Source organism: Gopherus flavomarginatus, chromosome 8, assembly GCF_025201925.1.
Source record: "Gopherus flavomarginatus isolate rGopFla2 chromosome 8, rGopFla2.mat.asm, whole genome shotgun sequence".
Lineage (NCBI taxonomy): Eukaryota > Metazoa > Chordata > Testudines > Testudinidae > Gopherus > Gopherus flavomarginatus.
In genome coordinates this window covers 105866633-105888490 of record NC_066624.1, presented here as the reverse complement: position 1 = coordinate 105888490, position 21858 = coordinate 105866633, and the positions used below count along the sequence as shown (strand labels likewise).

Genomic DNA, 21858 nt, shown 5'->3' with positions numbered 1-21858 from the left:
AAAAGTGAGAACTTCGTTTTTCTCTGACAACTCCTTCCCTTAGGGTGCAGGGTTTTTACGCCCACACACAACAGATTTGTTTAAAAAACAGAAGGGGCAGTTGTCTTCTCAATACAGGTTAAAACTAAACATTATCACATTTAAGACTTTTGTTTCTGTCACTGCTGGTAAACAGTTTAAGTAACAGTTAAGGAGTTTGCATAGTGGTGTGTCAGACCAGCACCCCACCAATCAAGTGGGTGCTAGCTGGTGACTCTTGCCCACATGCTCAGGGTTTAGCTGATCGCCATATTTGGGGTCGGGAAGGAATTTTCCTCCAGGGCGGATTGGCAGGTGCCCTGGAGGTTTTTCGCCTTCCCCTGCAGCGTGGGGCACAGGTCGCTTGCTGGTGGTTTCTCTGCAGCTTGAGGTCTTCAAACCATTTTTGAGGATTTCAATAACTCGGTCCTGGGATAGGGGTTGTTATAAAATTGGATGGGTAGGGTTCTGTGGCCTGCCTTGTGCAGGAGGTCAGACTAGATGATCAGATTGGTCCCTTCTGACCTATGAGTCTATGTATAAATGAAGTGACTGATGTAATTAATACGCTACAGCATCTTTAGCTGCTATGATTGTGCATCAAAGTGCAGATTCCTAACCATTTTCCAAACACTGTACAAACACTCCACACACCATATTTTGAAAGGTTGTTTTTTTTTTTAAATTTCCAAGACCCTCACCACTAGGAGATGACAGCAAGTATTAGAACTCAATTAGTGGCATCCAGCCCCTGCTCATTCTTCATCCAGCTGTTTCTTTCAAGCCCTCTGAATTGTGAGGTGTAGCTACAAGTGTGAAGCATTGATTGTGTCGAAATAGCAAGTGTTCAGTTCCTAGAATGAATTTTTCAGTTGTTTGGCAGTCTATTACTACTACAAAACCACAAAAATACATGTATAGATTGCAGTTTTGAGAGAGCAGTAACATCAAAGCAATCTGAAGATCAGAACTGAGAAATTCAGCTGGCACAATTTCTCCCTGAAGAACTAGCCATTCTGAGTTAGCTGCTGCATCACAACAGCACAGAGACTGATCAATTGCAAGTACTCATCTGCACCATCTGTCAAGCATTTGTCTACCTCCTGCAAAGAGAGAGAAGTTATAAACAATCCCTTTAAAATTGGACCGAGGTTTTCAGTGCTTTGACACTAAGTTCAGAGAGGTAGTAGCTATGCAAAAAGTCAGATAAGTTTTCCCACTGAGAATTGGCATTTCTACTGAGATTCATGAATGTGAAGATTTGTAGCTTGAAGTGGAGCTGCAGCTGTTTCCTGCACCATCCCATCATGTAGGCAACAGTGTGCAGACAGAGGAGTTGTACAAATCTTCTTGGGAACGTTTCCATGTTGTCTGCTTCATCATCAACATTAGTATACAGCGGGGACCCAGTATACATCAGGGTTGTGTTCCTGAAAAGGGCTATGGATACCGAAACGTATACTGGAGACCCATCAGTACAGCAGTGGCATAGGCAGGAGGGGACACTTAGGTGGGCCCCGGGTGGGTGGGCAATGACAGGGAGCAGAAGGGTAGGAGTGATCTAGCACCTTCCCCCCACCAGCAGGCTGGGGGGAGGGGAGAAGGGGAAGAGAAAAGGTAGACGGCCTGGCCAGGGGCTCCTAGAAAAATGTGCACCCTGCACCCCCACCCGGCACTTGCCCCGCTCTACCTATCCGCTGCTCCAGCCGGGGAGCGGACTTGCCCCACCTCCAAAGCCCCTGCGCTCCGACCCCTGGCAGGAAGTCCAGGTGAGCAGAGCAGGGCAGGGCACGCCCCTGACCCTGCTCCACAGCTGAAACACTGGAGCTGAGCAAGCCCCCATGCCCCAACCCCGTTGCCCAGCTGGAGTGCCGGATGGGAGCAGAGCCGGGACTGCGGGAGGGTGGGTCTGGATGTTAAGTGGGTGGGCTGCAGCCTACCAATATCTGGCATAGCCATCGCTTATCATTAGGGGAACATGTTCCGATTCACATCATCATCAACTGTAGCAAGGGGAACGCAGAACTTTGCACCAGTGATCCCTCTAATTTTTCCCACACGTGGTATGAATTTTGTTATGACACATCACCTCCATATTGGTGCACAGAAATTTGTGGGGGGGCACGAGGGGTTTGGAGTGAAGGATGGGGCTCAAGGCTGGGGTGCCGGGGTGTGAGGTCACCAGCTGGGGGTGTGAGCTCTGGGGTGGGGCCAAGGATGAGGGGTTTGGGGTTCAGGCTGCCCTAGGGCTACAGTGGAGAGAACTCCTCCAGCTCTCTCCCCCTGCAAAAGCACCTGGGCTGGTGGGGAGAGCTGGGGCTGCAGGATAGGTGTCCCTTTCCTTAGCAGGTCCAGGCCATGGCTGATTTGGGGCCAGAGGAGGGGCACCCCTCCCCCAGCTGTGGCAAGTCCCAGCCAGGTTGGTTCCCTGAACACCTGCATGGCACTCAATAGGCTGCTGCACGGCCATGAACCCATGCAGGGTTCCCTGTTACACAAGACAGCAAGCCACATCTATGTAGTTTCTGGGGAACTGACAGGAGTTAATCAACCCAAGGGAAGAGGCATTTGGTCCAAATCAACAGAAAGTTTAAAAGACATCCTTTACCTTGGTCTCTTCTCCTCATTTATCTACTGTAGAGAGAAATCTCTATCTGGGGATTTCTCAAGAGGTATATTTCAAGAAATGATTAGCTCAATATTTGTCTCATGAGAAGTAGTTTAGTCTTTTTAGAATCAAGAAGGGGCACAAGATATCTCAAGTTGCCATAACACAGGAAAGTCTCCTGTTCAGTTACATTCCTATAGAGATGGCTACTTAACTTGCACATTTATGTCCTCTCAATGCATCTAAACACCAAGCTTTTTAGGGAAATGTACCAGTTTGACCAAATTAAGAATTCATTGACAGCAACCAGCACCTCAACTCCTTTTCAGCCTAATGCAATTTGGCAAGCCCCAGGCTGACGGTCTACATGTAGAACATGATACTGAATGAGACACAAGCACCTGTGGTGCACACAGGATCAACACAGTTAAGTATTTTGGGGGAGGGGCGGGGGAAAGGAAATATGGGTAGTTGAAGTACCATTACTAGTTAACTGCTGCACTAATAGATGAAATCAAGTTAATGGAGACTTACAGCAAGCTTCTCTGCAATAACAGATTTCTGCTTGTCAGTGAGATCCTCTCTCTCAACAATATCATCATGAAGCTGGTTTACAAGCTGAGCAGCAGCATACCCTTCATTTATCAGATTCTGTAACAGGGAAGGAGGAATGGAAACAAGATAGCATTAGCCTGAATTTATAGCTTTTAAGTAGTAGCAGTAGAAGACATGAGGGTGGGGACGAGTATCATTTAAAGTGACACTATCAAATCATTAAGACCACTTTGAAGCTGTGAAGTCCATTAAGGAGATGCATAACAAAGAAAAGGGGACCCCCTCTTCCCCCATCATGCTCCTGCCATTCCTATGACACACCCTCCCCCTCCCCAGATCATGGACTGCCTAGTGACTGGGCCCCCTTTAAATGTGCCTTCTACCCCAACAAAGTGCTGGGGAACTAAAAATTTACTTTAAAAATACATGACCTAGCACAGTTAGATTTATTTTTTATCTAATTACGGACGACGAGGGATAACTCAGTGGTCTGAGCATTGGCCTGCTAAATCCAGGGTTGTGAGTTCAATCCTTGAGGGGGCCATTTAGGGAACCAGGGGAAAAATCTGTCTGGGGATGAGTCCTGCTTTGAGCAGGGGGTGGGACTAGACTTCCTGAGATCCCTTCCAACCCTGACATTCTATGATTAAACTATATACAGATAATTTTTTTATTCTAGTGCATTCACTGCAGTTTGCCAGCTAGGCTTACCCATAGCGTTCCATAGAAAAAATTAAACACTGAAGGTACTCTCCACAGATTAGACATTTACATCAGCAATTCTTGCAGCACACACTAAATACTATTTCTAGAAGATATGAATGAGATAGTCATGTTTAAAGAGTGTTTATGGTGATCAGCAGAAGATGAATTTGCTGAAATCATAGATTGGACATACAAATGGCCATACTGGGTCAGCCCAAAGATCCATCTAGCCCAGTATCCTGTCTTCCAACAGTGGCTAATACCAGGTGCTTCAGAGGGAATGAACAGAACAAATAATCAAGTGATCCATCCCCTGTCGCCCATTCCCAGCTTCTGGCAAACAAAGGCTAGGGACACTTCAGACTATTACCTTTTGGGGTACACAGTCTTCAGCAGACAATGGTCTCACAGGAGACCCAAGAAGAGCTGAGTTTGCCTCACAAAAATCCTTATTCTCCACAACTGAGCAGGACACCTTCATATATTGTCAGTTTAGCTCAGGAGAAGTCCATAGTTAAGTTAGCAGGGAAAGATTTCTTATCACCTTAAAAAAGTGCTCTCCTTCAGATCAAGGCTTAGGTCACTGGACTGATTAATGTCAGGAAGCTTGTATTACATTTGCACTATAATTGGCCTCAGCAAATAGTCTTCCATTTCAACCTGCTAACAGGAGTGCTATTATTTAAGTTTATCCCCCACAGCTAGCTCAGAGCCAACAGCACATTATTTTAAAACCAAAAGACCACACTACAATTATTTTGAATTCACACCACAGAATGAGAGAAAACATGTGAGCAGCTCTACCTTTGCTACAGTTTCCAGTTTTTCAAAAGAGCCACTTTGACAGGCAGACAGCAGTCCATCAATTGTTTCCTTAGGGACAACCTACAACAGAAGTGACATATACAAAACATCCACATACTGTCCAGGTCTCTGGGTGCATTTACAACTTAAAAAAAGTTTAAAAGTTAACAGCTGACTAAGTCATTACCCAAGTTCACCACCAGAAAAGTACAGACTCAAACAGTGCTACAGCTAGTTACCGGAACTGTCCTTACATACATAAAATGTTTCCCCACCCCCCAGCAGCTTCTCTCAGGCAAAGGCTGAGCAAACAAATAGGGTTGATATTAAGATCATATGAGATAGGGATAAGTATGCATTGATATTAGTATTTTGCTGTTATTTTAGTGTGATTATGTGGAGCACCAATTAACAAATGGATCAGTCTTCATACATTTTTCTAGGGTCCTATGGTCTAGCAGAGCAGAAAATTAGTTTCTACTGTGTTAAAATTAGCCTGAAGCAACTAGATGATCAATCAGAAGAGAGGAGAACTGTTACAACAGATTAAGTCATTTAACTCAGAAAGCACTGTTAGCTTTTCCTTTTGACACAATATTCCTGCAGACTGAAACTGCACGTTTTTCTTCACTAATGGAATTTCTTTGAAAGTCTCCAGTACCAAGGCTACCACTAGTCTGCAACAGTAACATATGAACAAGATCTCAAATATATTACTTAAATGCAAATTAGGTTCCTCTGATTTTTAGCAGATTGTGTTGAAACTGAAGCTTTATGCTCACAGGAGCACAAACATTAATTGGAGAGTTTTCCCCTATCATCAATTTCAACTGGATGTTATTTTCAAAGTGAAAGTTCAGTCATTTTTGCATAGCTGGAGATACAAAAAACTAATTATCTTCTATGAAGTTGACCAGAGGGAAAAAAAATTTATTTAAACGTGACTTGAAAAACATGCACGGAAAGCAGTTCTGTTCCCTTCCTCTCAAAACACAAAAATGCATGGTTCCAGAAGGGCGAGTGAAATTGTGCTATGAGGGTAGCACATATAAACACAAATACCAAGTGTCCAATATGAATATCCTATTCGTTTCTCAGCTCCTCTCCGCTCTAAGATTTCTTGCTTGAGGAGATGTGTCATTTTGCCATAGCAACACTTCCATACTGACATTTAAGTAAGCTGGTCTTCCCTCAAGTTTCTACTGTTCCTGTCAGCATTACCTAGCTAGTTATCCTAGAGAAATAAATTGCTACAGAGCAAAAGCCACACAGGTACTTGCAGGGACACTGTCGGCCTGCGTAAGTTAAACAAGAACTAGAACAGTTCTTTGAGCCATTCCCCTGCAATATTTCCAAACCAAACTTTGCAGCACTGTTCCAGTGCATGAGAACCTGAAAGTGCAATTATTAGTTCAAACATGCAACCTAAATGAGGCGCAAAAAAGTCCATAATAGATTAATTTGTATTTAAAAAAATTCAGTTTTAATAATCTAAAGGTAATAATCTAACATTTACCAAGTGAAAACACTTTTCTGTTTGCACAATATCCCTGAAGTTACTACTAAATGCAGGTACTTGTCATTTGACAACTGTAGACTAAATTTTGCAACATTCTTAATATGCAAGATTAATTTAATTATGAAGTGTAGAATCTTACGTAAGGGACAAATAGGAGTAAGATCAGTTACTGAAATCAGCAAGTTTACATAGTCACTTTTCTGATCATAACCACACTGCCACAGGAAAAACTAAACAAAACCATGTATCATTATGATAGCCTACCCCGGCAATTTCGGTGACAACCTTCTCGGTGATCTCTTTCCCACCTGTTAATCGAGTAGCACTTTGAAGAAATGTGATTGCTTTTCTTAAGTCTCCTTCTGACACTTGAACAAGACAAGATATTGCCTGAGGAATAGTGAAAAAAACGACAAATTATATTTTGTTAGTTTAAAAAAATCAAGTACACTTTGTGGGCAAAAGTGATTAAAAAATATCATGTAATGCCCAAGGCTGCAGACAGAAAGTAGTATGCAGGAAGTCACAAAGCAACCTTTAACATTTCATATAAATACCAGATATGTATGTGCATACACTGCATTTATATTAGAAGCTGTAACAAAGATGCACTGTGGGATTGATCCTGCACTTTGCACATAAGGTAAGCAGAATGCTGAGTACACAAGCTCACAGTAGAAAGCAATCATCAGGAAAACCTGATCTTGTATTAATGAATAGAGGGCTGAGCACCCTGCAAGTTACTCCGGTCATGTAGCTGAAGTGAGGCCAAAGAGAGAAATGGACAATTAAACCCCTCTTTTACATGGTAGGGATCATGCTTAACACATGTCTCAGACTAGTCTCCTCCCATGCCCTATCCCCTTTTTAACCATCTGTCTCTCAAGTGTAAGAGAGCTGCTGCACAAGAGAACTGAATTTTCCATTCAGTGCAAAAATTATACCTAATGCTTACTCATGGGCACAATAAAGTTTAGTCTTCACTTGCATGTGTTGGAGCACATTCCCTGCTGCATATACTCCCCCAGAGCAGTCAAATCAAATCCAGTATCTATTCCAGACATATGTTCACCTTAACCAACATTTGCCTCAATACAGGGATGTAACTAGCATGACATCAACTGGCTGTATAGTCAGCTTGAGCAGAAAACTAGTGTTAAGGAAAGAGTGCTTATTATACCAGGTAATTTGTTCTTTATATTCTAAAACTATAGTTCTGCATGAATTTAAGTGAATTCAGAGGGTTTTCATTTTGAAGCAAATTTATGAAGGTTTCTAAACCAAGTATAGTGGAGCTATATGTCAGATAGGAGTAGTAGTAATTCTTTGGATGTTACCTAAGTTAGCTAGTATAAAAAAATTCACACAGGAAACACAAAGCTTGAATAGTCAGAAGTGAAATCCAGAATGTATTCATCAATACGCACTCACCCTGTATTTTCTATTTAAAATTAACAACTTCATATTGATATTGTGACCATTTTAGGTTGTAACATGGCTTCATTTTAGTGGACTGAGCATAGAGCCAGAAACTCAGATTGTTCTAATCCTTGTTCTGACAGACTTTTCTCTGGCCTTGGTCATTGAAACTGTTACCTCAATGTGCGTAGTTAGAATAATACTAAAATTAGCTCAGGTACTATGTTTAGTAATAGCTATAACCAAGCAGAACGGGCATGGGTAGTGCCTATTTACTCCTTTCACTGCAATGTAATTAGGCACTCAATAAAACAATGAATCTATACAGTGACCATAAAGCTACCTCATTGCTAACTTTCACATTTTCCTTTTCAGAAACAGCCCATAGTCTCTGCTGTTGGATTTTATCAGTCAGGGGCTTGAAACGGAATTTGGAGCATCGAGATGTTAAGGGTTCAATTATCCTAGAAGAAAGGAGGAAGGAAAAAATATTGATGAGTCTATGCAGAAAACTCCTCAGGAATCTATCAGCTTAGATTACTAGAGCAGTAACACAAAACAGACTTTCAAATTGCAACACCTTAGTGATAAATGAATTACAGATTAAACCCTTCAGATTTGTTAGATCTTGTATTTTCAACAGCTGGAGAGCTAACTCCTCTCAAACTACAAGTTAAATAGTAAGGTTTGCAGTAGTAGACAAAACCTGGGAAGGCAAAGATAACCACACAAACCTGCTGATGTAATTACAAATAAGGCAGAAGCGTGTAGTTTTAGATTCTTTCTCCATAGTGCGTCTCAAGGCTGCCTGGGCGGCTGAAGTCATGGAGTCTGCTTCATCCAGGATCACAATCTTAAAAGGAGGACAAACCTTACCACTAAAAAAACAAATGCCCATCATCCAATTAAAAGGGAGTTCATTGTTTTCAAGTATAACGTGCATTAATATTTAAAAGTCAAAGCTTGTTGCACAGCACTACCACTATCGATAGGTAATATTAGAAGAGCAGATGTAAAGTGGTATGTATTACCTTTCGCTTATCTACCATTTGCCAAAGGACTAGCAGTTATGAGGGGCAATTAATATTTTCACATTTCTTATCTCCAAGCCTGACACTTGAGAACACTGCAAGATTCCTCTGCTGAAATTCTTATTCATGTTTTCAATTAATTCCTATAATAGTTTATGCAATTCTTCTTTTGCAGGCTTCCTTAATCCCTATGGGATCTTCTAAAATTTAGAAATTACAATGGCAGGCTTATCTCAGTACATGATATGGGATGATTTCTCCTTCCAGCTAGTCTTGGGCTTCTGTTAGCTCTAGTTAGTCTCACTCTCCTCTGCTCCCTCATCCATATGGGCCTCTCCCCAGCCCCAGAATCTCCTTAACTAATTATCAACTGACACAGATTTTGCTTGAGATACATTGGTGATTTTTTTTAATCACAAGCTATAAAATTTGTTCCTACACTAGTTATTCACTCATTCAACATTTGCTGTCACATACACTGAATTACCAAATCTACAAGACTAGGTTTTTTTGGAATTGCATCCACTCTCCATACAAATTCTTCCCAGTGACTTTAGGGCAACTTGCACATGGGTATCAAGGGGAAGACCCTTTGGCCTGCAGTTTTGCTCTAATTTCAGTTATTCTATAGTGACTCAAAGCTTAAGTCTGCAATTAATTAAAATTAATCTAAATAAATATGACACTTCATTGAGAAATACAATCCATCAGATAGTTGGCTTCAATATCTTGCTTACTCTGAATGACTTCCAGACACAGTTAGCTGAGCAAATGTCTTCACTTTCTCTCGAATCACTTGTATTCCACGTTCATCAGAAGCATTTAACTCAAGAACTCTCTGTCGGAACAATTCGGGTCTGTGAAGAGTTTAAAACATGTTGCATGAGCTGCTAACTCCTGTAATGCCTTATAACGAGCAAGTGACTTGATTAGCCTCTAAAGCATCTACATGGGGAATACTTAATGGGCTCTTCAATCCAGCAAAGAAAGATATAACACAATCAAATGGCTGGAAGTTGAAGCTAGACAAATTCAGACTGGAAATAAGGTAAATATTTTTAATGGTGAGAGTAATTAATCACTGGAACAATCTACCAAGGGTTGTGGTGGCTTCTCCATCATTGACAATTTTTAAATTAAGATTGGATATTCTTCTAAAGGATCTGCTCTAACAATTATTCTGGGGAAGAAGTTTTATGGACTGTGTTGCACAGGAGGTCAGACTAGATGATCACAGTGATCTCTTCTGGCATTAGAATCTACAAATTCCCCGGTAATCATTCAGGTTTGTGAGGATTTTAATCTGTAGTATCATTCTTATTAATGCTGCTTTACAGTAATTATCTTTTTAACAGCAGAGTATATGTTAAGAGTTCATTAAAATTCTGGTCCTGCAAAGGTCTAGAATTCCATAATCTAGTTTATACCCAGAGCTTCTGATTTTCAGTTTTAACACACACCAATAAACTCCCCCCATACAAAAAATGAAATTTCTGTTTACACAGTAAATACCAAAAAGCATCTGAAATGGTCACTTGTATCTAAGGTCTCATCTACATGCAGCATTAAAGAGGGCTGGGGTTGTGATTTCTAAAGCACACTAATATGTTGTGCGTTAATTGGTCTGCGTAGACTCTGCTGGTGCGCACTAAAGGTTCCCTAGTGTGCTTCAAATTAACGGTGTTTGAAACAGTACTACATTAAAGCACACTAGGAATCATTACAAAGAGATTGTTTGTTATAGAATATATAAAGAGCCCCAAAATTTGTGCTTTCTGGACATCTACATAAAACTCAAATTGCTAATAAACCCCCAAAATCTGAAAACAGAAGCCCTATTTATACCAAGAACCTTGTCCCCTAGACTATGGAAAAATTGAAACATGAAGTCACATCGCTGCTCCAGGCAAAAACATTGAGCAAGCATTCAAGGTCAAGGACACTTGATTTTTCTGTGCTATGTCTATTTCCACAAATATTCTGTAAATCAAATTGTACAATAACTTGTAAAATCCTCTGTTGCAGCCACCAACAATGCTCTGCAGCTGTCATGCTTCCAGGAACTATACTGCTAGAAGATTTAATTTCATACAAAAAGTGCTGCTAAAACAGGACATCAGTCACAACAGGCCACAAAAGATTAACAGTTGTAAGATTCCAGAACCTGAAACATCTATGCTTCAGAAAGAGTTTGAATACTAATTAGCAGTTTTCTTTCTATGTTAACTTAGATTATTGGTAGTTCTTTCTCCTTCTGCGCCATGGAATTTGGAGAAGTAAAAAGAAGAACAAAAGATGCTATTTAACTCACACAAGTAGTAAAACTAGTTAAGATTCCTATGGCATTCAATTTGAATGCAGGTCAGCCAAGCTTCTTATTTTAGTTATAACCCTTCCAAAAAATCCTCTAATCACACAAAAGCCACAAAAAAGGAATCAATTAATGTACACAGGATTTAAGGAAAAAGAACATGCTACATTATCTGTGTATCACAAGTTTTTAAAAAGTGTTCAAAAGCAATTACTCTCCTCCTTTTCTCCACCCTCAGATCTTTCCCATAGTCACCCCATTAAGAGTTTAGCTCAAAGAAAGTTTCACAACACCCTTTGAGGTAGGGAGGGAGGGGTGAGGCGGAGTAAGGAAGGAAAGGCAAGGCAAGGCAATGCAACGCAACTGTGGTCCAGTGACGGGGAATTAGTAGACCTGGGTTCTATTTCTCCCAGGTCTACTATTTCTAGTTCTCAGACTCCCAGGCAAGCCACAACCAACACCTTAGTTTCCCCAGCTGTACAATGGCAAGAATATTTATCCATTTTTGTAAAGTGCATTGAGATCTACAGATAAAATGCACTATAAGTTCTAAATACTAAGGATTTCTGTTTTTTACCTGTGTGTGTAAACACTGAAGATTGATTTTTTTTTTGTTTCACTAGGGTTTATACAGAACATTAAATCAGAAAACAATAAGATGAAGAAGCCACATAGGTTCACCATTGTTAAAGGGACATGGTTGCACGATTTGAATCAGCACTGACTGAGGCTTCATCAATAGACAGCATAGTCTCAGTCCAATGACATGATCAGACAGTAGAAAAACCCTGGTGCGAACACAAAGTGGTGTAACAGACAAGTGTACACAAGTATCAGAAAATCTTTCAAAGTGAGGAGGATTTCCAGATAGAACTGGACCACCACAAAAAAATCTCCCATCCCTGCTCTCTCCCTTAATATTGCATCAGATGTTTTACTTAAGTGGTTCAGTGTTAACAGATTTCCCTCCCCACAATATTACATTTATCACCAAGAAATACAAGTTTGGAATACACAAGCACCAAAGAGAAGGCTCAACTCAAAATTAGATTCTTATAGACTAGAACACCACAAAAACTGGAGCAGGAAGTGACTAAAAGTGTCACAGGACAGCAAGCTTTTACAACACCTACATAAATGCAGTTAGATTCCAACTTACCCATAGAGTTCTCTGGCTAATGCCAAAATAGTAGAAGTCTTTCCTGTTCCAGGTGGGCCATAAAACAAGAGATTGGGAAGCTGTAGACACAGAAAAGGGGTGATTTACAGCACAAGTTATTAATTCCAAATATTTTATGTATAGAAATTTCACTTCACCCTTTATTATTGAACTCCAGCGTAGAGAGAAATGGGACTGGATGGCTGTGCAATACAAATCCTTTCAACATCTAGGTCATTAGGCACTATAGGTAACAGTCAAAGGAACACAAGCCAACCCCTGTTACTGATAAGGCCATGAGAACAAGTTGGCATTTTATGATCTAACATGTTCTATCAAAACTGATACCCTCACTCAGGGGGGTACTTGGATACAGTGCCTCCAGGTCAGGATTGAGGCACACAGCTATGACAGCACGGGGGAGGTTTCCAATGACTACCTGGAATGTGCACGGGCTGCTTGTTTTATGCACTTATGCAAGTTTTTCTGCCCTAGGACACAAGAGTCCCTTCCAGCCCACGGCAAACAAAAAACGGCTGAGCTTCTCAGTCAGACTTGTTATTTATAGTCCCAAATACATTATTTTCTTTTTTTTAAAAGAGAGATGCTTTGTAAAAAAAGAAATCTATTCCACAGAACTAAAACGTTTAACAGTTAAAAGATTTGATATTCCCATAATTAAAATATAGCAGCTATGCAGACAGAAAAGGAACAGTAAAAACAAAAAATAAAAAGGAGCAATGAAGGTTTACAGGGTAAATAAATATTCCTGCCAACTACCGAGCAGGATTTGGTGTCTCTTATTGATTTGGCAAACCTATTTAGTAACAGTCATTTATCTCTACTGGCTAATATGTAGACTGTAATAAGTACATAGCAAGTCTTCTGTGTAGTGATAATAGATTTGCACACAATAAAACCATGTATTTAAATACAGATATTTATATAAAGCTTCAAGTGCTTAAGTGTATATGAAAAACAACAATTTATAGGTTGAATTCAGATGTCATGTTAAAACTTTTGGGGGGGACGCTTTTTTAAAGATAAGTAAATTTTTATATATAAATAAAACTGAGCATGAAACACATAAACCCTCTAAAAAGGACACTGTCTAGAAGTTATGCCTTTGACAGATTCCACAGGTTATACATACACACAATACATACTAAGTAATTAACAGCTTAAGCTTAGTTTAAATTTAAGACTAAACACCCTTTATATGTTTGATCATCTACTATAACTGTCAACATCCTCCAGAATGTTTTTAGAATTGTACTGGGAAGGGGAAACATCATGAGTGTTAGTTCTCCTAAGTGAATAGCAGATGACACATTAGACAAGAGCACTGTATTGGCAGGCAGACACTTTGCAGAGCTTTGTGTTGAAGATGTACACAGTAACTTGACCCCAAATCACTAATCCACTCCCTGTTAGTCCTGTGAATAGGCTTTAGTAAGAGTTTTAATGAGATTCCATGTTTGACTAATTCCACTTAAATACACTAAATCCATACTCTAGACTGTTTGTGCTTCAATTTCACATCAGAATCATCACCAGCATTTACACTGCTGCCTTACAAAGTATATCTAATCCTTTATATCACTTAATGGCAGTATTTTTGGCAGAATTGTAACTTGATCCAAACAGTTTTCAACACTTGCCAGTGGTAAGATATGATACCTATAGGTGTGTCTTATGGGAAGGTTACAGCTACTGGCAAATTACATACAATGCAAACCATAAGTCTGTTTCAGAAAGTTTCTCACACAGTTCCTTCTAAGGAGCTGGACAAGTGGAGATGAAAACTGAAATGGCTGGCAGCTCTATGATGAGCCTTCTTATAAACAGCCTCCAGAGATCCAGTTAGAGCACGTCAGAATATTATGGTTTACATTAATTATTCCTACCCAGGCCAGGCACTGCAGTGATGGCAAAGAAACTACTGAAGTCCTTGACTGCAGCACAACTAGTTAGGCTCAGCCCTCTGCATGTCACTATAAATTGAGGTTTTTGGGTGGGAAGGGTATGTCTGACTTAGCTCTCAAATAGATTCAGGGACCACTGGTGGTCTATAAAGTGCTGGCTAGTCACATGGCACCAGTTCTCATTACCTAAAAACCACATTATATCTGGGAAGTAGTCAACTTTACTAAAGATTATGTTATGTGACAGCAAATGGGAAGGGAAGTGGCCCACAAAATCATTTTGTTATTTAGACAAAGTCCACATTAAGTTTGAGGACTCCCGATCTAGTTATTCTTGTATCCACCACATAGCAGTACTAACTGGCAGCATGGGATGGAGAGAGTAGCAGCCGTACGTGGCCAGGAAAGTCATTTGAGAAGCATGCCTCGGAATTCACTGGGATCCAGTCTGGAACAAACATCAGCAGTCTCAGGCTTTGGCTTAAATAATTCAGAAGGTTCTTTTATTGCAGTGTTCTGTATTGGCTTATTTTAGAGAAGTGAACAATTCAAAGAACTGCCAAGTGTTGTTAGTTCTGAAACTAAAGCTACTTAAATTATTTTGCCCTCTAATGGTTTACTGGTTTTGAGCAGTGTAACTACAACAAAATATAAAACCTGTAACTATAAATAGGAGTTATACTTCAGCCTTTCAACACTAATGTACTAGGATCATAATCCCAGAAACCTAGCTGGTCAAAAAGCCATAAAGGATTTAAATAGCATTGCTCAAAATAGAACTGTCCAACCCACCACCTAAGTAACATTACAGCACTGCACTATCAGTATTATAACAAGAAGTGACAGCATTTCGTTTCTCATTAACATTAATAGGTCCTAAATAACATTACAATTGTATTGAGTATATTTATTAACATATAGTAGAATTGCTACTAGATTTTAAGAGCATTAACTATACTGACCTTAAAGTATGAGTTACTGGCATGTATTAAAGAACATACTTCTTTAGTCCATCACACTGATTTTACACAATTGTAAAACAAATTAAGCAACACAAATAGTTTACAATTTATTTATTTTCAAAAAATAGAATGTAACATGGATTAAATTGATCATTTCAGAAATATTTATAAAATTGGCCAAGAATGGAATTCTAGACAGTGATGGGGAATGAAATAGGATATAAAAGCTTTCACCCTCCACGTTGCCAATTCAAGTAGCACCCAAGGGAAAAGTCATTACAATTCAAAACCTTTTTGAAAAATGCAGAAAACATTTTATTCAGTATAATTCCTAGTGAATATGTCCACATCATAAAAGACAACTTACCAATATCTCAGTCAGTCATTTAAGAATCATTAGTGGATCACAGAAATGAAATTATCCTCTCAATTCTAAGTGATCTTTATCTAGAACTTCACTGAGGCAGAAAAAGATTGTCTGTGTTGGGAGGATGAGACTATCCCAGACCCAAAGCCCAGACATACAGCCCCCTGCTGGCTACACTTTCATATTCTTTCTACTTGTTTCCTGAAACACCAGGTAGAAGAAAAATGGCAACTGTTCATATAGATCACAGCATTTTGTAGCTAAGATCGGCAATGCAACACACACGCAAAATTAGATTGTTACTCTTCACAGCACCTTACAAGTTACTTCCGTTTAAAAAAACCTGTGTGTTTTAAAAAACCTCAAGAACTGCTCTTCTCACAATTTATTCTAGATCTATAGTTCAGTAAGATGTCAATACCTTTAAGCTTCCTTTGTTATTTAAGTGGTTTTTATAAAATGATACTTAATGCTTCTAAGAGGCTAATGAATTAAAAATTACTAGAAGTACATTTATATAAGTGTTTTTTTTTTTTAAAACTGTTTTTCCCTCTGCAGCAAATTTTTAAAGTTGAACGTTCAACAGTACAGACTATAGCTAGGTAAGAACAAGGTAGCTGAGGTTCTTCCAATCTTGTACAACAACTCCTCACTTAAAGTTGTCCTAGTTAACGTTGTTTCATTGCTGATCAATTAGGGAACATGCTTGTTTAAAGTTGTGTAATGCTCCCTTCCAGTGTTGTTTGGCAGCTGCCTGCTTTGTCCAATGCCTGCAGAAAGAGCAGTCGGTTGCAGCTAGCTGGTGGGGGCTTGGAACCAGAGTGAACCAGCAGGTCCCCACTCCCCTAAGTTCCCTGTGCAGCAGCTGCCCAGCAGGCTAGCAATTGCAGCTGTCCCTCTCCCCACTGCCATGTGCTGGCTCCTGCCCTCTGCCTTGAAGCTGTTCCCTGAGACTCCTGCTTGCTGTGCGGGGGGAGGAAGGGGAGGAATGGGGGGGGCTAATGTCAGGGTATCTCCCTTCCCCCTGCACCCCGCTTATCCCATCTTTCATAGAGCAGGGGAACCACACAATAGGGCTCAGGATGGAGGGAGCTTGCTGGCATCAGCTGCAGTCTCAGCAAGCTGATCTAATTAACAAGGCTCTGTACTTAAAGGGGAAATGCGCATCTCACAAACACACACAGTGTGTCTCTGTCTGCCATGCTGTCTCCCCCTCCCTCCATTCCTGCTGCCTTGCAGAGTGCGAGTTAACCCTTGAGGGCTCAGCCAATTGCTAGTTCTTCATTTAGCAGTAAGGCATTCCCTGGGAAATATTCCACCCTCTGACTTCTCCACCTCAACTAAGCTTCACAATCATCATCACTGTGTACCAGTATTAAATTGTTTAAAACTTAGAGTGTGTGTGTAGTCTTTTGTCTGGTGAAAAAATATTCCCTGGAACCTAACCCCCTAATTGACATTAATTCTTATGGGGAAATTGGATTCGCTCGAAGTTGCATTTTTCAGGAACATTTCTACAATGTTAAGTGACGAGTTATTGTATGATTATACAAAAAGAACATGAGTACTTGTGGCACCTTAGAGACTTATTTCAGCATAAGCTTTCATGGGCTACAGCCAACTTCATCGAATGCATAGACATTAGATTATGATGACAGAAACTGGTGGGAGAGCACCAATCAGTAAAGCTTCCAAGTTACAACACAGAGCTACTGATTTTGGAATGGCTAGAAAGCTGGAAATGTCAAACAGAATCATAGAAATATAGGTTTGGAAGGGACCTCAAGAAGCCATCATAATTAGAATTTTTTTCCCTAATATCTAATCTAATTCTCCCTTGCTGCAAGTTAAGCCCATTACTTCTTGTCCTATCTTCACTGGACATGGAGAACATTATCACAATCCTCTTTATAATACCAGAAGACTTATCAGGTTCCCCCTCAGTCTTCTCTTCTCAAGACTAAATATGCCCAGTTTTTAAACCTTTCCTCATAGGCCAGCTTTTCTAAACCTTTTATCATTTTCATTGCTTTCCTCTGGACTCTTTCCAATTTGTCCACAACATTCCTAAACTGTGGAGCCCACCTGGGGCCTCACCAGTGGGGAGTACAGTAGAACAATTACCTCTTGTGTCTTACATAAAACAATCCTGTTAGGATTCTGGGGTTTATTGTTAGCTTTTTTTGCAGCTGCATCACATTGACATTCATATTCAGTTTGTGGTCGACTATAATTCCGAGATCCATTTCAGCAGTACTACCACTTAGACAGATATTTCCCATTTTGTAGTTATGCATTTGATTTTTCCTTCCTAAGTGAATTATTCTGCATTTATCTTTACTGAATTTCACCTTGTTGAATGCAGATCAATTCTTCAATTTGTCAATGTCATTTTGAATTTTAAATCGGTGCTCGCAACCCCTCCTAGCTTGGTATCGCCTCAGATTTTATAAGCATATTCTACTTCAGTGGTTCTCAAACGTTTTGTATTGGTGACCCCTTTCACACAGCAAGTCTCTGAGTGCAACCTCCCCTGCGCCTGGTGGGGCTGGGGACTGTCACCCCACTTGATACGCCCTCCCAATTTTACACTGAGCTGTTGATAACTACTCCAAGTACGATACTCGTAAGTCAGCAGCACATAAAACTAGGTTCTGCAGCAGCAGAGAACATCAGAATTTTTTCTTGAACATGCTATAATTGATTAAATGTCTTTGTTACTCACATCAGCTCCCTCTAAGGATTTTTTCAGCACAGCAACAACTTCCTCTTGGAATGCAACTTCATCCACACACTTCGGACGACTAGATGAAAACACAGTTAAGTGCATCTAGTATCTGCTAAAAAGTCTCAGTATCACTTTCACACAAAAACAAATGTTTTCCTTGTAAGTTTCACGGGGGTGGGGGGGGATTATGAAAAGCTTTGTAAGACAGTGAGTGGGCAATTGTGCGCAATGCTTCTAAACTGTGTAGCATCTTGCACAAAAATGCTAAAGTTATCCAGTTTCTCAGGTAGATGCCAATCCAGCTATACTGTACACAGAAGTACTTTCAGAAGCACAACTACATTTTAGAATCTAGAACAACTTTGCTGCTTGGAAGGCTGGTGCAAAACCTTATTAAAAACACTACATAGTTTGTGTCTTGATCAATTGCAGTTATGAGAAGAGCAACATGAGTGCATGTGCACAAAAACCCCACAACCCACCTTACTGCTCCATGTATCAAAAGGTGCTGACTGCACTGACAAAACCTTTTACGCCCATCAGCATAGCACAGACATACACCTGCAGGTAGGCAAGGGGGATTTTGCCCTAGTTATTAATTTACATTCTGACCGAAGAGTTTCTGATGATTTGAGAAGCATAGAGAACTGGGCTAAATTTTTAACTTACAACAAAGGGGGGGGGGGTAGAGAAGCACCTTTTAAGTTCTACACGGAGGAAGATTTCCCATGAATGTCACTGAGTGTGGAAGAATAAGAACAGATTCCCCATTTTTCCAGTCCCTTTTTCTCAGAAGTGCCGATCCCTTACAGCTACATTCCTCCGTACTCAACACAACAGCTCTGCGCTGCACACTTCGGGTGCCCCTTCCACCCCACTCCCTGGAGGGAAACGACTCTCAGCCCCGCAGATACCATTCGCCATCAGCAGCCCCCGCCCCCGCCCCGCCGAAGAGCTCTTACTATTTCTCCACCCAAGGGATGGGTTTGAGTTTCCTGCCCTCGCCGCTGCCTCCTGCGGCCGCCGCCGCCCCTCGCTCCTTGGATGCGGGCGCTTTGGTGCTGACGGAGGACGGGCCCTTCAGAAACGCCTGCATAGCTGGTCACCCTGCCGCGAGAGCACCAGACACTTCGTCACGCCGCGCCCTGAGGAGCTGGGCAGGAGGCGGCCCCGAGCCCACCTCACCACCAAGGAGCGGGACAGGCCCCGGCCCCGCCACTGCCCCTCCCCCGGCGGCCCCTCGGATTCCCCTCCCAGGAGGACAAACGGCCGCCCCCACCTGAGGCATCCCCCGCGGTAACCGCCCTGAAGGCCCAGGGGAAAGGACCTACCCCCGCACCAGCCGCCGAACTCCCGCCAACCCGCGCTTTTTTTATACGGGGGCGGGGCCGCTTCCGCTTCCGCCTGGGAGGACAGACCGGAGAGTGGGGGGAGGAGTAACCATAGAGATTGAGCCTCGGCGCCGGGTTATTGGTTTAGGGCGACGCAGCTACGTCACGTGATTGGACGGCCTTAGGCGCTGTCCCCCCGATTGCCCTCAACCAACATGGCGGAGGGCAGCGTCGGGGCGTGCGGTGCGCATGCGCCCAACTCCAACGTTACTAAATATGGCGGGTCAGGGGCCATTTGCGTCTTTTCCTGGAGGAGGCGTTGCGGAGGTGGTGTAGCGGGTGTTGGGGCTTTGGTCTCTTTCCTGCTACCGCTCTGCCAGGCGTGTCTTCTACATGAGGACATTGGGGAGCGGGTCCGTGATGTAACACGGGGAAAGAGGGTGGGAGACCCAGGGGGTTCAATGCCCCCGTGTGTGACCTGGGGCACTGCAGAGGCACCTGCCCCTCTCCCCCATGTGTACAGCGGGGGTAATAATGCTCCCCTACCTCACAGCCCGTTGTGGGGATATGTACATTAAAGACTGTGAAGTGCTTTGAGAGCCACTGATGAAAAGCGTTGGACTAGCATTGTGAAATGTGGTTAGACAAGGGGGGAGAGATCACTTTCTTTTATTGGACCAACTTCTGTTAGGGAGAGAGACAAGCATTGGAGCCTGCTAGATGCTAAAAATCATGGCTTGAGTAGAGACTGGATTTGTGGCATATTGCAACAATCTGTAACCTACTTATCTCCCTCCCCTTTTTTTCTTTTTTTGCACAATGACTGCAGGGGTCTTCATGGACAAGTCTGCCTTGCACGACCCCTTTGAATATGTGCTAACTACTTACGCTAAACAATCTGTTGCACCATGCAGTTAGCTGTGACACTGGGAGTACCTTTCCCAGACCTGAAGAAGTGCTCTGTGTGGCTCAAAAGTTTGTCTCTCTCACCAACAGATGTTGATCCAATAAAAGATATTACCTCACCCACCTTGTTTCTCTAATATAAGAAATAGGTATTATTATTACATGAGCAGTGTTTGAGCAATGCAATCTTGTTACAGCAAAGGCACGCTCCTGTGCAGTGCCAGACACCATCCTGCTGAAAGGGCACATTCCTATGTGGGGCTGCAGTGGGCCCAGCTTCCCCTAGAAGGGCATTTTCTCTCCACATGCCATGATGGGGCCATGCCTCAGTGGGTCTGCAGCATGACAGGCTCACACCCACATTGTGCTATGACATTGCCACCCAGGCCTCCTTGGCACAAAGGATCACTTCTGTATGATACTAGAATGTTGCCACAGAACAGTGGTGCATCCTCTCGCAACGTATGGGCAAGGCCAGGCTTGTGATTAATTGTTTTTCCATTGGGAGCACATTTCAAAAGTGGGGGCCTGCTATGGTGAAAGTTGTACTGTGCATTGCATCCTGTACCATGCATCCTGTTTTGATGGGCACTATACAAGCATTCATAATAGACATATGATCAAATTTTACCATGAGTGGAATATCACTTTTTGCACAGTTTCCTATGAAAAAAACAACTCTAATTTTGATTAAGAAGGATGATCTTAATTGAAAATATAAAATAAAAAATGTAAACAAAGACTGCAACTACAATAGGGATGACATGCTATTTCTTACAAGGGGACGCTATCAACTTAAAATAGTGTCCATTTAAAGAAAGTGAACTAAAATGTATATTAGGTCTTATGCCTTAAATGCCTCTGATTATGTGTGATTTTACACTTATTTATTTATTTTAAAACATTTCTTCTATACTGCTGCTCTGTGAAAGACCCACACAGATAACAGTGAAAGCTCATGGCCAGATTATATACAAAATGCTATCAAATGCACAAAACAAACTGACAATTAGAAAAAAAATCTGTTCTAGTAATCTGAAAGTACAACAAAATTAGGAGGAAAATTGATCAGACAAATAATTTGTAAATTGATATGACAGTGCCCCTTTAAGGACAAAAATGCACCGCAACATTCTTGTTACTCATTACATATATTCACATTTTGGTGCTATTGATGGCTTCATTTTATGCTTCCACGTATCTGAGCTGTGGATATATTGATCAAACAATGCAGCTGTTACATATTGATTAACTCACAGGCTGTGATATATTATACCTAGAAAGTCAGTTGCTGTTGTGATTGAATGGGCGGCTTTAAGGTTGATTGCAGATGTATTGTTTTACTGCTCACACCAAGATATTGCTGAAAACAAGGCACAAGACAGCAAGTGGCCTGGATGACAATAGCAGTAATCATTCAGAATTCGAACTGTACGAAGGAGGAAAGTAGATCTGGAAACAGTCTCTATGGCAACTAAAAAACAGTTATTAGAAAGGACACGGCAGGAAA

The 21858-nt window shown here is 41.4% G+C and overlaps 1 protein-coding gene across 2 annotated transcripts; it reads right to left on the bottom strand.

Moving 5' to 3' along the window:
- Positions 1-676: 676 nt before the first annotated feature.
- RFC4 (replication factor C subunit 4) lies at positions 677-19534 on the bottom strand. 2 transcript variants are annotated; one of them, XM_050964303.1, is made up of 11 exons: positions 19443-19534; positions 19074-19218; positions 18109-18187; positions 12130-12209; positions 9397-9516; positions 8363-8506; positions 7972-8092; positions 6474-6599; positions 4691-4771; positions 3161-3277; positions 677-1121 (listed from the first exon to the last, which is right to left on the bottom strand). In XM_050964303.1, the coding sequence occupies exons 2-11, from the start codon at positions 19205-19207 to the stop codon at positions 1026-1028; spliced, it is 1098 nt and encodes a 365-aa protein (XP_050820260.1). In that variant the 5' UTR covers positions 19208-19218; positions 19443-19534; the 3' UTR covers positions 677-1025. The 2 variants fall into 2 exon arrangements, with proteins under 2 accessions (XP_050820260.1, XP_050820259.1); XM_050964302.1 differs by having other exon boundaries at positions 19391-19496.
- Between the last annotated feature and the right edge of the window lie 2324 nt (positions 19535-21858).

Excerpts from the sequence above, each read along its gene's own strand:
- RFC4 (XM_050964303.1), bottom strand. The coding sequence starts at position 19,207 with ATGCAGGCGTTTCTGAAGGGCCCGTCCTCCGTCAGCACCAAAGCGCCC. Across the intron at positions 12,210-18,108 it reads AATCCTTAGAGGGAGCTGAT|CTTCCCAATCTCTTGTTTTA; the intron begins GTGAGTAACAAA and ends CTGTGTCTACAG. Across the intron at positions 8,093-8,362 it reads ATTTGTAATTACATCAGCAG|GATAATTGAACCCTTAACAT; the intron begins GTTTGTGTGGTT and ends CCTTTCTTCTAG.